This window comes from Lagopus leucura, unplaced genomic scaffold (genome assembly GCF_019238085.1).
Source record: "Lagopus leucura isolate 7727_CA_CO unplaced genomic scaffold, USGS_WTPT01 Super-Scaffold_73, whole genome shotgun sequence".
NCBI lineage: Eukaryota > Metazoa > Chordata > Aves > Galliformes > Phasianidae > Lagopus > Lagopus leucura.
The window spans coordinates 67,857,841-67,871,340 of NW_024962252.1; the positions used below are offsets into that span (position 1 = coordinate 67,857,841).

The 13,500-nt window shown below is 42.4% G+C and overlaps 1 protein-coding gene across 1 annotated transcript; it reads left to right on the plus strand.

Annotated features, from left to right (window-relative positions):
- The first annotated feature begins 6,675 nt into the window (after positions 1-6,675).
- Positions 6,676-8,589, plus strand: PIGM (phosphatidylinositol glycan anchor biosynthesis class M). The gene has a single exon (XM_042889476.1). It carries the CDS (start codon positions 6,676-6,678, stop codon positions 7,930-7,932), a length of 1,257 nt encoding a protein of 418 aa, XP_042745410.1. The 3' UTR covers positions 7,933-8,589.
- The last annotated feature ends 4,911 nt before the right edge of the window (positions 8,590-13,500 follow it).

Sequence of the window (13,500 nt, forward strand, 5' to 3'; positions counted from 1 at the left end):
GAACTGAGAAACCCATCTGAACTTTCTTCTAGACATACTGACTGAAGGGCAGGAAACTGAACACAAAACTCTTTATAGAACAATACATTCCCTCTTCTCTTCTACCACTCCCACAGAAGAAATCCTACACACTCCCCACACGCATGCTCTTACCTGTTACATATGCTCTGGAGCCTTTCCAGAACAGTTAGCCCTAGCAGCCAGGCACTGCCTTTCATAACAGCTGCTTCTGATCAGCTGCACAACCACAGGTGGGTAAATACGATGCTCTATGAGGTACTAAGAAGCCTCATAATAATCCAAAAGCCACCTAATTTTGCTCATAAGTATTGCCAATGCAGCATTTACAGGCCTGATTGTTTTTAGAACTTTCTCATAGCATACTACTTCATTCTTCTTACCTGTTTCTGTGAACAGCTCTTCAAGACTTACAAGTCTTGTACAAGACAGTACAAGTAAAATCTAGGTGTGAGGACACGAACCCCTCACCCTAGCAGTGTGATATGTTCCCACTGATCCCACATCCTCCCTGAATTATGCATCCTCTTTTAGTTTTGATTGTGTCTAGATGAAAATGCCATTAGGAAACAAGAAGAAAGAAGGGCAAAGGTTAAAAGACTTTTTTTTCTTTTAATATATTTTTCAGTGTTTGTACCCTGTGTTGAAGTGCAACAATGCTCTCAAGATTATTGACAGAAGAAACATTTAAGTATTTTTTTTTTTTGTAGAGAAAGAAAGACATCATTTAATAGTTTTGTTTTTTTTTTTTTTTTTTGTCAGAAAACATAAAAGAATTTAAGATATTAACTTCCCTGACACATTGATTAGTTGTGACCATAAAGACAACAGCAAAAAAACACATCATTGATTTCATTAAGTAATTTTGGAAACCTTTTAGTGCTACATAAGAGAACTATCTACAGTAGAGAGTTGGAACTCATCTGTCTGCTGGGAAGAAAAAGAAATACCACATCCTTGGAATTCCATTCAGTGCTTAAAAGCATAGAGAAATAGTGGGGGTGAAGATCATCTCTTATTGTTCATCTCAGCCAATATTGTGCGATTTAGTTTGAGATTATATCCGTAAGTAGAATTATTTGTCCCTACCTCAATAAGCAAAAGTAAACATGAACATAGCCATAGAACAGCAAAGCCTGCTTCCTGGTAACTCTCTGTAACTTTGCTGGCCCATTGGTACCTTCTGGAAGAAGGAATCATTTCTCATCACAGCACGTAGGAGCAGTGCTCAGTGTAACATTCATTCCCAAGAGTTTTGGATTCCTGCCGCAGACCTTTGTCATGCAGAAGCACTAAGAGCAGCTCTAATAGTGTCAGCCACCTTTCTTACAAAACCTGCAGAAACAACTCAGAGCTCTGCTCCTTCAGCAAATCTTCAGCCAGAATTACTCAGTGAAATTTCAGAAAGATTATTTTCTTTCTTTTTTTTTTAAGCAAGAACAAAAAACAACCCTAAAACAGCAGTTCAGATCAAACTATCAGTTAAGATCTGGCTTACCCCACTATCTTCTTTCTCCAAGGTTCACAACACTATTCTGCAGGAATGCAGAAAACATTCTTAAACCATTCTAAATGCAGGTGTCCTAGATCTCAGAAAAATCACCTGATGCTCAGTCTAAACAACTGGGCACACCTTCTTAGAAGTTTTGTAAATTTACCATTTCCAGTATCCCCACAAATTTTTCCAGCAGGAACTCTTAAGAAATATTATCTGTACTTGCTAACAACAAACTCAACTCACTCAATCTGATTGCTTATTCTAGTTACACTGAAACACAACGTGCCAACTAATACACAAGAAGTCTATCATGGTGACAGTTATTTATCTTAAATAAAATTGCAATAGCAAAGAAATTCCATTTCACCTTCTCCCTTCAAAGAGAGGTCATTGGAGAGAGTTACACTATTTTTTTTATTTGCCTGTCATTCCCATTCTTTTCATTAAGGTGGTTTATTTAGTATTTCTCAGCATAACACTACTTCTTCTAATCCTCTTAACTGGGAGATGAAAAGAGCACAGCCCAGAAGGATCCTCAAACAGATGGAAATGGAGCTGTGGCAGGTTACAGCTCTCTGCTGTATTAAAGGACTCATTAACCAGAACTGTTTCCATGAGCACTGGACACAGTGAGTTCATAGACACTGTGTGTGTCTCCCTACCTCTACTGCAGCAGCACAATACTGAAAAATATTCAGAGATTAAATTCCCACTAACTTCATGAGTTAGACAGGCAGACAGGTTAAGCAGAATTCCCCTATGAAGAGAAAGTAGCAGCAAGAACAATAACTTAATTAGAAAATGAAATTGGGGTAGTGGGAGGAAGATTGAGAGAAACCACAACTGCTTCTTCCTTGGGAAAAGGTTTGACCAAAACTCATACAGTATGGATCCCATTGAATCCAAAGGTCATGCAAGCTAAAAGAGGTCAAATTTCAAAGTTTCCATAGTTCAGCTCCCAAGAAAAGTACTTGGTTTGTGATCAAATGCCAGCACGTGTTGCTTCAAGGGATGTCATAAAAATTCTGGCTTCAACCACAGCCTCTGTAACTTTTGAGTTACAGCCCATAATTCTGCACTTATTACTTTAGCCACTTAGCCAAAGAAGTCATTGGGACCTGTTTCCAAACAAATTATTGATGATTAGCTCTTGTGCCTTTTCATATCTATATCTCATCTGTGACGAGAGCAGTGTTAGAAGAAAAACAAACATAGTAGCAGAGCTGGAATGATTTGCTTTCCATATTTGATGTCTACTTCTCAATCAAAAAAATAAGAATAGAAGATCAAAATATAGTTTTGTGTCTCATCCATCTATATGGATATGACCTCAGAAACTGGGTATTAGCAAAGGTCTCACCAACATAGAAGGTGGTGCTCAGTCTTGCACTCAAGAGATATTTTATCTGCTATAACTACAACCTATCTTTTATATTTGATAAAAGAATTGCATGAGAAGTGTGGAACAGATATTTCCCAAGTTTTGTCTCTTTTCTTTCTCTGAATAGAGAAAACATTGTATTAAGTGGTTACTGACTCAAAATACACAAAATATTTCCCTTATTCCCTTACTTTTATGTCTTGTGACTGAGAGCTGTTTAGGACATTTATGGCTGCCTTAAATCTGAGCAATCTTTTGGAATCTCTCCCTAGGTCAGCATCATACCTCAGAAGACTTACTCTTGCTGACAAATGTTCCACAAGCATTTTCTCAATGGTAGATTTTTTCTTTTTTTTTTTCTTTCTGAAATGCAAGCAACACCTAAAACGTGCTGTGAGAAGCCATAATGTGATGAAAAAAATTTCCTTTGCAATCATAGCACGTTCTCTGACTAGACACATTTTTAGCACAATGTGTGAAGAAGGGAATAGATTTATCCATCAGTATTAAGTAAATACATTAACAGAAAAAAAAGAAAAGTCAAAACTTGTGACCTTATATTTATAACAGTGATTTTCTTTTGTGAAGAGATCTAATGTCTTTTTCATCTTATTTTTGAAAAACCTACTGTATTATTAATTCCAGTGTTAAAGCAGAAGTGAATACATCATTATAAAATCTTAGCCATACTTTCCATTTGCCAAAAATAGCTGAAGTTCAACCCAACACAAATATTTGGAAGGCATCACTTATATTTGCAAAAAAAAAATTTACCAAGCTCAAAATATCTAACATAGATGTTATTCAGTTTTTCTATCAAATTTTATGCGCTGCAAGAAACAGATTGTACCAATTGCTTTATCAATCACACTGGCAGTTGATAAATACATTATGCAGGAATATTTCTCTTGTAAGGAAACATTTGAAGTTCAAAAACCAAAGAAATTGGAAGGGAACCCAAATAAATCATAGCACAGCAGTCTACTTTTTTAGAATTTCAAAGATCTTCCTTCCTACATACTACCAAAATCATCTTTTAGTTCAGTTGACTTCTTTGCACCTCTTCAGTAGCTTCCAGTTTATAAAATATCTGATGGTATCACCTTTGAGACTGTGTAACCCAAATACACAATGGGTAACAGGAAAGGTCTGTTTACTATGTGCACATACAAGCAGATGCTTATAAAATAAATAGATGTGCATATATTCCCATACGCATTTCTATTTAATTCGTATTTTATGCATGACTATGCTCGACTCCACTCCACATTTTCCTCCGTACTGTTTCCATCTCCATGTGCACTGGAATCAATCAGCTTTGGTCTCAGTGGTTCTATTAGTTTTTATTTTCCAGCATTTTCTAAAAGTGGCTCCTCATGTCTTGTATAAATAAAAGCAGCATTTTACAGGAACAATAGATTTACAGCTTTAATAAGACTGCCCTCCTTCCTGCATTAAAGTCTACATGACAAACCAGGTTAAGCAAGCTGGTATCAAATCTGAAGCCAAATACCTTTTTGAGCCAGACATTAATTCTCTGCAGAGCTTCAGGCTTATTTTCAAGATGTTAAATTATTGATAAGGAAAATCAATTATTTTTTCAGCATGAGCAATGTCATACAGTTACATTATATACAACAATAGCTAAAGTAGTTTTTCTATCTTATTAACTTTAGGACACTTTAGAATTAAATTATCTACCTTTTCTTCTTTAGAATCCAGATAAAGAGTCACTAGGGACAGCCTCGCAACTTCTGTTAACTTCAGAGGAGATTAAATATTTGTCCGAAAACAAACTGTCAGAAACAAACAAAAAAAAGCATCTCAGAGATCACCAAATGGAAACGTTTCTTTATTAAACTAGTATTATTTAAACAGTAACATTTAAATTTGACACACCATCAAATTAACTGCAACGAATTCTCTTCTAGCAATAGACAGCTTCCACAAAGAATGTGAAACAATAAAACATATTCTATTAAGGGCAGTTACAGAAGAATCACAAGATAATCCTGGGAAGAAACAGGGAGATAGCAAGAACAATTCTTTTTTAGCAATAAACTTCCTGAAACAAAAGCTCAGAATTGAGTATCTACATGCACAATTTTTCTTGGACTCGTAGTTCCATAGAATATCAAGTGATTTCAGTTCCAACGATTCTGTAAGCCTCTATTATTTCCTAGCGTTTCCACAGGGTACCTTGGCCACTGCAAAAGATTGGGTGACAGAGCTTTCTGTACAACATCCCAACCATTATGGTACAAGATATATAAAAGGAGGAAGGAGATGAAATATCACCAAACCCAAAAATACCTTAATTATCAGCTTTAGGACTTAATGGTGTCATATGGTAAATTAATGGAGAAATTTCACAATGATTCCTGTGGAAGTTGTCTAATTAGTATGAAGGCTGCTCTGAAAGTAACGTCTCCTATTTTATTACGTTGGCCCATGACACCAAAGGTGGATTTTACATGTTGTTGCCATGGGACAGACAGCAGCAGATGGACAGTCTGACAAAATGGATTGAATTCCTCTATGCAGGAAAAATTGCACCCATTGACCATCCATCAATGCTTGTTGAATGCTTAAGGTGACCAAGCAGTGGATAGGACCACAGTAAGGCAGTGGGTACCTCATTTCAACACCATCACAGCAGCTGTGGAACAGCGGGTCACCTCTACTGGCACGTGTTTTGAGGAGCATGGCATGCAGGCTCCTGGCTACTGCTGACAAAAATGCACAGCTAACAGTGGTGGCGATGCTGAGAAGTTACGCTTTGCAGCTGAGAATTTGCTCCATCCAACGGTATTATTGTGTACTTTCTATCCGTTGCGTTTGCTATGGAAATAAGCAGGAAGCATGGCTTTTGGGGGGATCTACATATGGCAACACGTAGTGATCTACACAGACAGGGAAAAACTGACATCTCTTTTTAAATTCTGATTTTCATAGTGCCGTCCTTAATACAAACAAATGCGAAATTGAACGCGGAAGGGAGCTTACCTAAGAGTTCTAAAGTGAACTCAAATATCTAGGCAAAACGCAGCAACCGGCAGAAGGTAAACAGCGGTGTTATTCTTCCTTTCTCTTTCTTAGCTTACACGTGCACAGCTTTACAGCTCTGAGGGAGCCGCGCAGCGCGCCGGCGTGAGGAGGGGCAGCAGTGGCGGAAAAGCCCGCGGCAGCGCCCACAGCTGCGCCCTGCAGCCCCAACGGGCGGTACTCCTCCACACCCCGTGCAGCCGGGCACCACAGACAGGGAAATGCTATCGCTAATGCCGCTCTAACAGCGGACGGTGGCGGTTGCTGCCGGTACTGATGTTTCTGTCTCCAGAGGCACCTCAGAGCTGGGAAGCACCAGCGCCTACAGCCCAAAACGACAAAGGTGCCCTGAAGCCATCGGCAGCTCCTTAAACGCTGCAAGCAGTGCCAGGGCAGATTCAGGCAGCAGGTTAGTAAGTACTACTTTTCTGAAAGAGCGGTCAAGCACTGGAATGGGCTGCCCAGGGAGGTGGTGGAGTCACCAGCCCTGGAGGTGTTCAAGGGACGTTTGGATTTTGTGTTGAGGGACGTGGTTTAGTGAGTACTGTTGGTGATAGGCGGATGGTTGGACTGGATGATCCTGAAGGTCTTTTCCAACCTCGGATATCTTGTGATTCTGAAATGAAGCGCCCTTTCCCTTCCCCGGGCAGGGCAGCAGCTTCAGCGCCACACCACGCACGCGCCATCACGCGCATGCGCAGCAGCGCTGGGTGCTCTCCGGGTGAGCGCGGCCATGGCGGGGGGGAGTCCGGGGCTGGGCGCTGCGCTGGGCGCGGGGCTGTTGGGCAGGCTGAGCCTGGTGCTGTACGGCCTGTACCAGGACGCGGTCATGCGGGTGCGGTACACCGACGTCGACTACCGGGTGTTCACGGACGCGGCGCGGCTGGTGACCCAGGGGCAGTCTCCCTACCGGCGGGCCACCTTCCGCTACACGCCGCTGCTGGCCTGGCTGCTGACGCCCAACGTTTTCCTCGGCGAGCTCTTCGGGAAACTGCTTTTCGTGGCCGGGGACCTGGCGGCCGCCGGCGTGGCCTACCGGGCTCTGCGGCGCCGAGGGGCCTCCCCCGGACGGGCCTGCGGGTGCTGTGCCGCCGCCTGGCTGCTCAACCCGCTGCCCATGGCCGTGTCCAGCCGGGGCAACGCGGAGGCGCTGGTGGCCGCGCTGGTGCTGGCCGCCCTGCACCTGGTGGAAGCGGGGAGCGTAGGGAGGGCCGCGCTATGCTATGGGCTGGCCGTGCACCTGAAGATCTACCCGCTGACCTACGCGTTGCCCATAGCGCTGCGCCTGCAGGGCGGCAGGGAAGGGGCGGCGGGGAAGGGGCGTGACGGAACGGCCAAGTTTACGCTGGTAGGGGGCGTCTGGAAGCGGGTAGTGCGGGCACTGAACCGCGACGTGCTGCTTTTCGGAGCGGTCTCTGGATCCGTGTTGGCCGCCTCGACCGTCCTGTTTTACCACCTCTACGGCTGGGAGTTTTTGGAGCACGCCTACCTCTACCACCTGACCAGGAGGGATATCCGGCACAACTTCTCTCCCTATTTCTACATGTTGTATTTAACTGCGGAGAGCAAATGGAGTTTTGCCCTTGGGCTCGCAGCTTTCCTGCCGCAGCTGCTTCTGCTCCTGGTGGTGTCTGTAGCGTTTTACAAAGACCTTGTTTTTTGTTGTTTCCTACACACCGCTATTTTTGTGAGCTTTAACAAAGTGTGCACGTCCCAGTATTTTATCTGGTACCTCTGCCTTTTGCCTATCATAATACCTAGTATTAAAATGTCCTGGCGTCGTGGTGTGCTGCTGCTCTTTCTGTGGTTTGTTGGGCAAGGCCTGTGGCTTGCTCCTGCCTACTTTCTGGAGTTCAAAGGTTATAACACTTTTTTATTTATATGGCTGGCTGGCTTGCTTTTCCTTTTTATCAATAGCTTCATACTCGTACAGATTATTTCACATTATCAATGGGAAACACAAGTTGCCAAGAAAGTCAAAGAGCAGTAATAAGTGGACCAAAATTTAGAAACAGTGACATTGTCTTTAGTAAGGCTTTTCATACCAGGAGCACTTTGATTAACATAAATGTGTACATTATATAATGGATGGTGTATGTAAGCAATGCTTTGTTAGGGCTCTGAGGGCATTCATAGGTTTTAACTGCAGCAAGCAGCCACTGGCCTACCCTGATCTGTGTCTACAAGGGAACCAACCTGCCACGTGGACTAAATCTGCATTGTAGCCTTGACCTGGCTGACTGCTGCTGCTCATGACTGAATTCACTGGAGGGACCCTAGACCTGGTTCATCACTTGCCACATCTGGGGCTGCAGGTGGACTCATTCCCTGCACTCATCTCTGTCTGCTGTTGCCAGATGTGGTGGGGCTGTGCCCTGGCCACCGAGGGAATTGCCTGTGCTGTGGGCTTCTTTCTGGCTCATGACTTCCTACAGTGCAGTCCCAATCATACTCCCCAGTGCCCTTTTTCTCATTGTTACTGTGCTCTGTCCTTGTTAAGGACTGTGGCTTTTGTCTAAGAAAACACAGATTATTATAGTCATTATAATATAACGGCATGTTGTGAGTTTGATGGTCTTATACATTCTAGTAACTGGGTGAGGGGTTTGCAAGGATTAAGTTTACAAATAAATACTATATATATATATATATATATATATATGGTGGGATTTTTTTTCTTCTCGCACTAACAATTTAGTAGTGCACTGCTCAGGGCCTGTACCCAGTCTTTCTTCAGTGAAGAAGGGACTCTTGAAACTTTGCATTTACTTTAAGATTCTTACTCTGTTTTATTACTCTGACACTTTTTTTCCACCATTTTCAGTGCTTTTGGGATTTTTGAAAAGGCAGACTTAATCCATTCTCTTGCTAGAGGTAAAAACAAATACCTGCCTTGGATGACAGAAACATACAGAGCAGAAGTATTTGTCTTCCTTGCTGCCCCAATCTTAAAAAAAAAAAACAAAAAAAAACCACCACTGCTTTAATCTGTGTTTTATTAGCAGTCATTGTAGATACTAAAAGAATCAAATACAGAGTCAAAGCAGAGTCAAAGTACAGCTCAAATGACAACTGTGTCCCATACGCACTAGGAGTTTATACCAAATTGAAAATATGGTTTCTCAATAGTTCAATCTCTCTGCTATTAAAAAATGAACAAAAAAGAAAGTGAAGGGATCTGAGAAAATGTAGCACTTGCCAGAAGAAAAGGAAAGTTTTAAAACAGTTTCTGTGTCCTGTCAAAATGAGGTATTTATTACCGTATGAGACAGGAGATGTGAGTGGTAATGAGAAGAAATCAGAGTCATCTAGGAGTCAACACTCTCTTTAAGAACATGCTACCAGAGGTCTACTCTCTACAGCTTTTGGCAGAGGAAGCAACTAGCTGTGTGGTTTTTAACAAGATATTCAGTTTAAATAGATAAGAAATAAGAAATTTGATATTTACCTGAAGTTTAAGTTATGCCCTACCTAACATCTGCAGGAAAGTGAAATTACGTAGTAATTCTACGAGTACATAGACTTTCAAGACAAAGTAATTCCAATCAGTCAGTGTGATTCCAGTGGCACCAGTGGGAAAGAATGAGGCCAAAGTTCCTGTGTAATGCTGCCTTTTGGAATCCTGAGATCTCCAGAGGAAGCTGGGATTGTTCAGTCTGGGGAAGAGGAGGCTCAGAGGAGACCTCATTGCACTTTACAACTTCCTGAAGGGAGGTTGTGATGAGGAGGGGTTTGGACTCTTCTCCCAGACAACAAACAGGACCCAAGCACATGACAGGTTGTACCAGAGGAGATTTAGGTTAGATATAAGGAAAATTTTTTTTCCTCTCAGAGAGTGGTCAGGCACTGGAATGGCTGCCCAGGGAGGTCATGGAGTCACTGTCCCTGGCAGTGTTCAAGAGGTGTCTGGATGAGGAGCTGTGAGATATGGCTTAGTGGCTTGTGGTAGCAATGCTGGTGAGAGGACAGTTGGACTAGATGATCTTGTAGGTCCTTTCCAACCTTGTGATTCTACGATTCCCCCATGCTTCAGTAGCTCCACAACTCGCTTACTGACAGCTCTTTCTGTCCTAGCATAGTTCAGTCACCTGGGGCTGGGCTGTGGGTTTTTGTTGTGTGAATCAGGGCAATTACAGAAAGCAGTGGAAACTCTGAAGCCCCAGTAGCCTCAAGCCAAAGGGCCCACTACCAGATGTAGCATATCCTTGCGCTGTTCCAGCCTTGTTCAGCCATTTTGACATTATCTTGGAAGTAAAGATTCCCCTGCTCAGAATGGGATAGAGTTGGTTCTGCTCCTAAGATGCAAAGGCATGCTGATTTTCCCTGCTGGCCCCATTCACACTCACCTTCACATCATCAGATAGTGCTAACCACAAACCTGATGAAGCGAACACATTCTTTTGACAAACTCCTGATTTTTCAGGCAGATCTTGCAGGTAGGGCAAGAATGCCTAAAATGTAGGATGAAAGATCTCTAGCACAAAATTGGATGGGAGAAATGAACTGAAAGATATGAACATCAAAGCTCTTTGAGGGTGTATAGATATCAAAAGCAATTTGTATGATAAGTGGAATTGAATAGCTTCAGTCACTGATAAAAAGCATTAAATTAAGTAACTGTAGCCAACTGCAGAACAAGTTGTAATTCATGAACAAGTTGTGGTCATTAATTAAAGCATCCTTAAAATTTACTAAATTAATTTTCTATGGAACAGTACTGATTTCGCTAGTGTTCAGATTTTTTCAATTAGTGATCATATGTCCATTTTCCTTCTAGTAGTTAGGAACTGAGGTGTCTGAATGCTGATACTAGCTATCATTCTTCTGGGTTGCAAAAATTGTAGTGCTATTTAAGTAAGAAATTGTAGAATTGCCCAACAGATCTGTGTTTCTTTTGCAGATTTTATAGACTGCACTGAAATCAGTCTTCAGACACTAAAGGGAAAGAAGAAAAAGAAATACAGACAAATAGTTTTTGCCTTGCCTTTTACATTGTAGCCTTTAGTCCAAAGGCTCATAGTGAATTCACAAGTCTTTAGTCAAATCTTCAACACTGAATTGATTTGCTGCAAAATTTATGCATGAAATTACTAAAACAAAGTACACAAAAACGTCACAAGAAATGGTTCACTGAGTTACTGACTGAGCATGCTAAATTAGCATCTCTGACCCAATAGCCACAATCTTAGTCCTTATTATGCAATTTCCTTAACAGTGTAACCAGAATTGTACTGATTTCTATAGTCCTAAAAATCAGTAATTTTATGCTCTAAAATGAGCTCATCCATTTTTGTTTGGTTGGTTTTTAAAGACACCTTGAAGCTTTTATATTTAACAGCAATGGAAAATTCCAACATTTTCCTAAGGCTTTATAGAGAAAGCTAATGCTGAAGACAGTAAATCATGAGCAAATTTTTTTTTTAGGCTGAGAATGACGAAGCAACTATTCCAAAAGAGCAAAGTTCACAGTGAACACATAGAACTCAAAAACTACGTTCACATCATTCCAAAGGACAGCTTTAGAACGCACACTGCAGTGCTAGCAGCATTATGGGATGAGGACAGTGTCTTCAGTGTGATCAAATTCAAACCCATTCTTGCTTGGGCAGCAAGGATAATGAGTTGGAAGAGACACTTTCAAGAACCCGTGCATTCTGACTATATCTGACTGTACCCATTTCACCAGTATTCTTTTTTAACAATGTAAATCAGTGGTGCTTCATTTTAGCAAAAGTCCTAGTGAGCATCCCTTCACAGAATCACAGATCACAGAATCACCCGGGTTGGAAGGGACCCCAAGGATCATGTAGTTCCAACCCCCCTGCCTAGCAGGGCCACCAAACATACACATTCAGATCAGGTTGCCCAGGACCCCGTCCAACCTGGCCTTAAACACGTCCAAGGACGGGGCATCCACAACCTCCCTGGGCAGCCCGTTCCAGGGCCTAACCACTCTCCTAATAAAGAACTTCCCCCTAACATCCAACCTAAATCTTCCCTCCTTCAACTTGGATCCATTTCCCCTAGTCCTGCTGTTGTCAGCCCTTTTGAAGAGTTTACTCCCCTCCTGGGTGTAGGTTCCCTTCAGGTATTGATAGGCTGCAATGAGGTCACCCCGCAGCCTTCTCTTCTCCAGGCTGAACAAGCCCAACTCCCTCAGCCTGTCCTCATAGGGGAGGTGCTCCAGCCCCCTGATCATCTTAGTTGCCCTCCTCTGGACCCTTTCCAAAATCTCAATGTCTTTCTTGTACTGAGGGCTCCACACCTGGACACAGTATTCCAGATGGGGCCTCACAAGAGCCGAGTAGAGAGGGACAATCACCTCCCTGTCCCTGCTGGCCACCCCTCTCCTGATGGAGCCCAGGATTCCATTTGCCTTTCGAGCTGCCAGAGCGCACTGCTGGCTCATATTCAGTCTCTCGTCCATCAGGACCCCCAGGTCCTTCTCTGCCGAGCTGCTCTCAAGGACAGTCCCTTCAGTCCCTGCACACTCCTGCTAACCTCTCAGCAGTCCCAAGTCCTTGAACTCATCTGTGCCTTCCATCGGCAGACTGTTAAACCACTCAGAAGCTATAGCTGTAGCTATACCGTTTCCCACATAAATCAGAAGTGTCCATTATTATTTTACATTGAGAGATGAAGCATGAAAAGATTAAGGAAGTTATATAAGATGATAATACAGGATATGGTAGCACAGGCCATAACAGAAAATACCAAGTCTTTGATTCCCCACACAGAGCCTTAATGACAGACCTCCTTTCTGGCACACACTGAGCTGGACTGCCACAGAAAAAAAGAGGTTGCACATTGCAGGCAGTCCTACTTAGCGCATAGATTGCGCTTAAGCTCCAAGAATAAAATGCTGAAATTAAAGTTTGAATCTTTAACATTCTTTTCAGATAAAACATTTATTTCAGAGCTTGCAAGTAAAGAAATGAGAGATAAGGAAGCCTTACTATTTCCTGGGGAAAACAGTGGGGTAGAAAACTAGAACATCTGTGGCAGTATTATCTAAAGGAAATGTCTGTATCTGATTATGTAGGAGGACAGAACTTCTGCCTTGGAAATCAGCTGACATGCAGGCAAATTGAGCAGTATGCTTGTAGCAGGGAACAGACAATATTTATGTGAAAGACATTCTATCAAAATGTGCTTTCCCTTTTCACATGAGAAAAGTGAGGTTTGGTAACAGTTATCAGGCTGGGTGAACACAACTTCGATTCTTTCACGTTACCATAGGAAGAGTCCATAGGATGTTACATCCTGCAGTAATGCTTACTGAGCTGTGCAGGTGTGACTTGGAATAGAGTTTTAATAGGCAACGTTAGAGTGAAGCAAGAGACAGGATATTAGCATACAGTAACTCTGAAAATGCTTCTTGAAGGTTAATGTAAGGAAGAACTGATCTCTGCTTCACAAGCCAGCAGCTGTGTTAATAGAGATGGTACTGTTTTGGTAGTAATTTTCCAAGGAGAGCTGCATCCCGCGGCCCATATGCTTCCATTCTGTGCTAAAGAACATTAATTCAAATCCCCTGTCGATCTGACAGTCAACATTT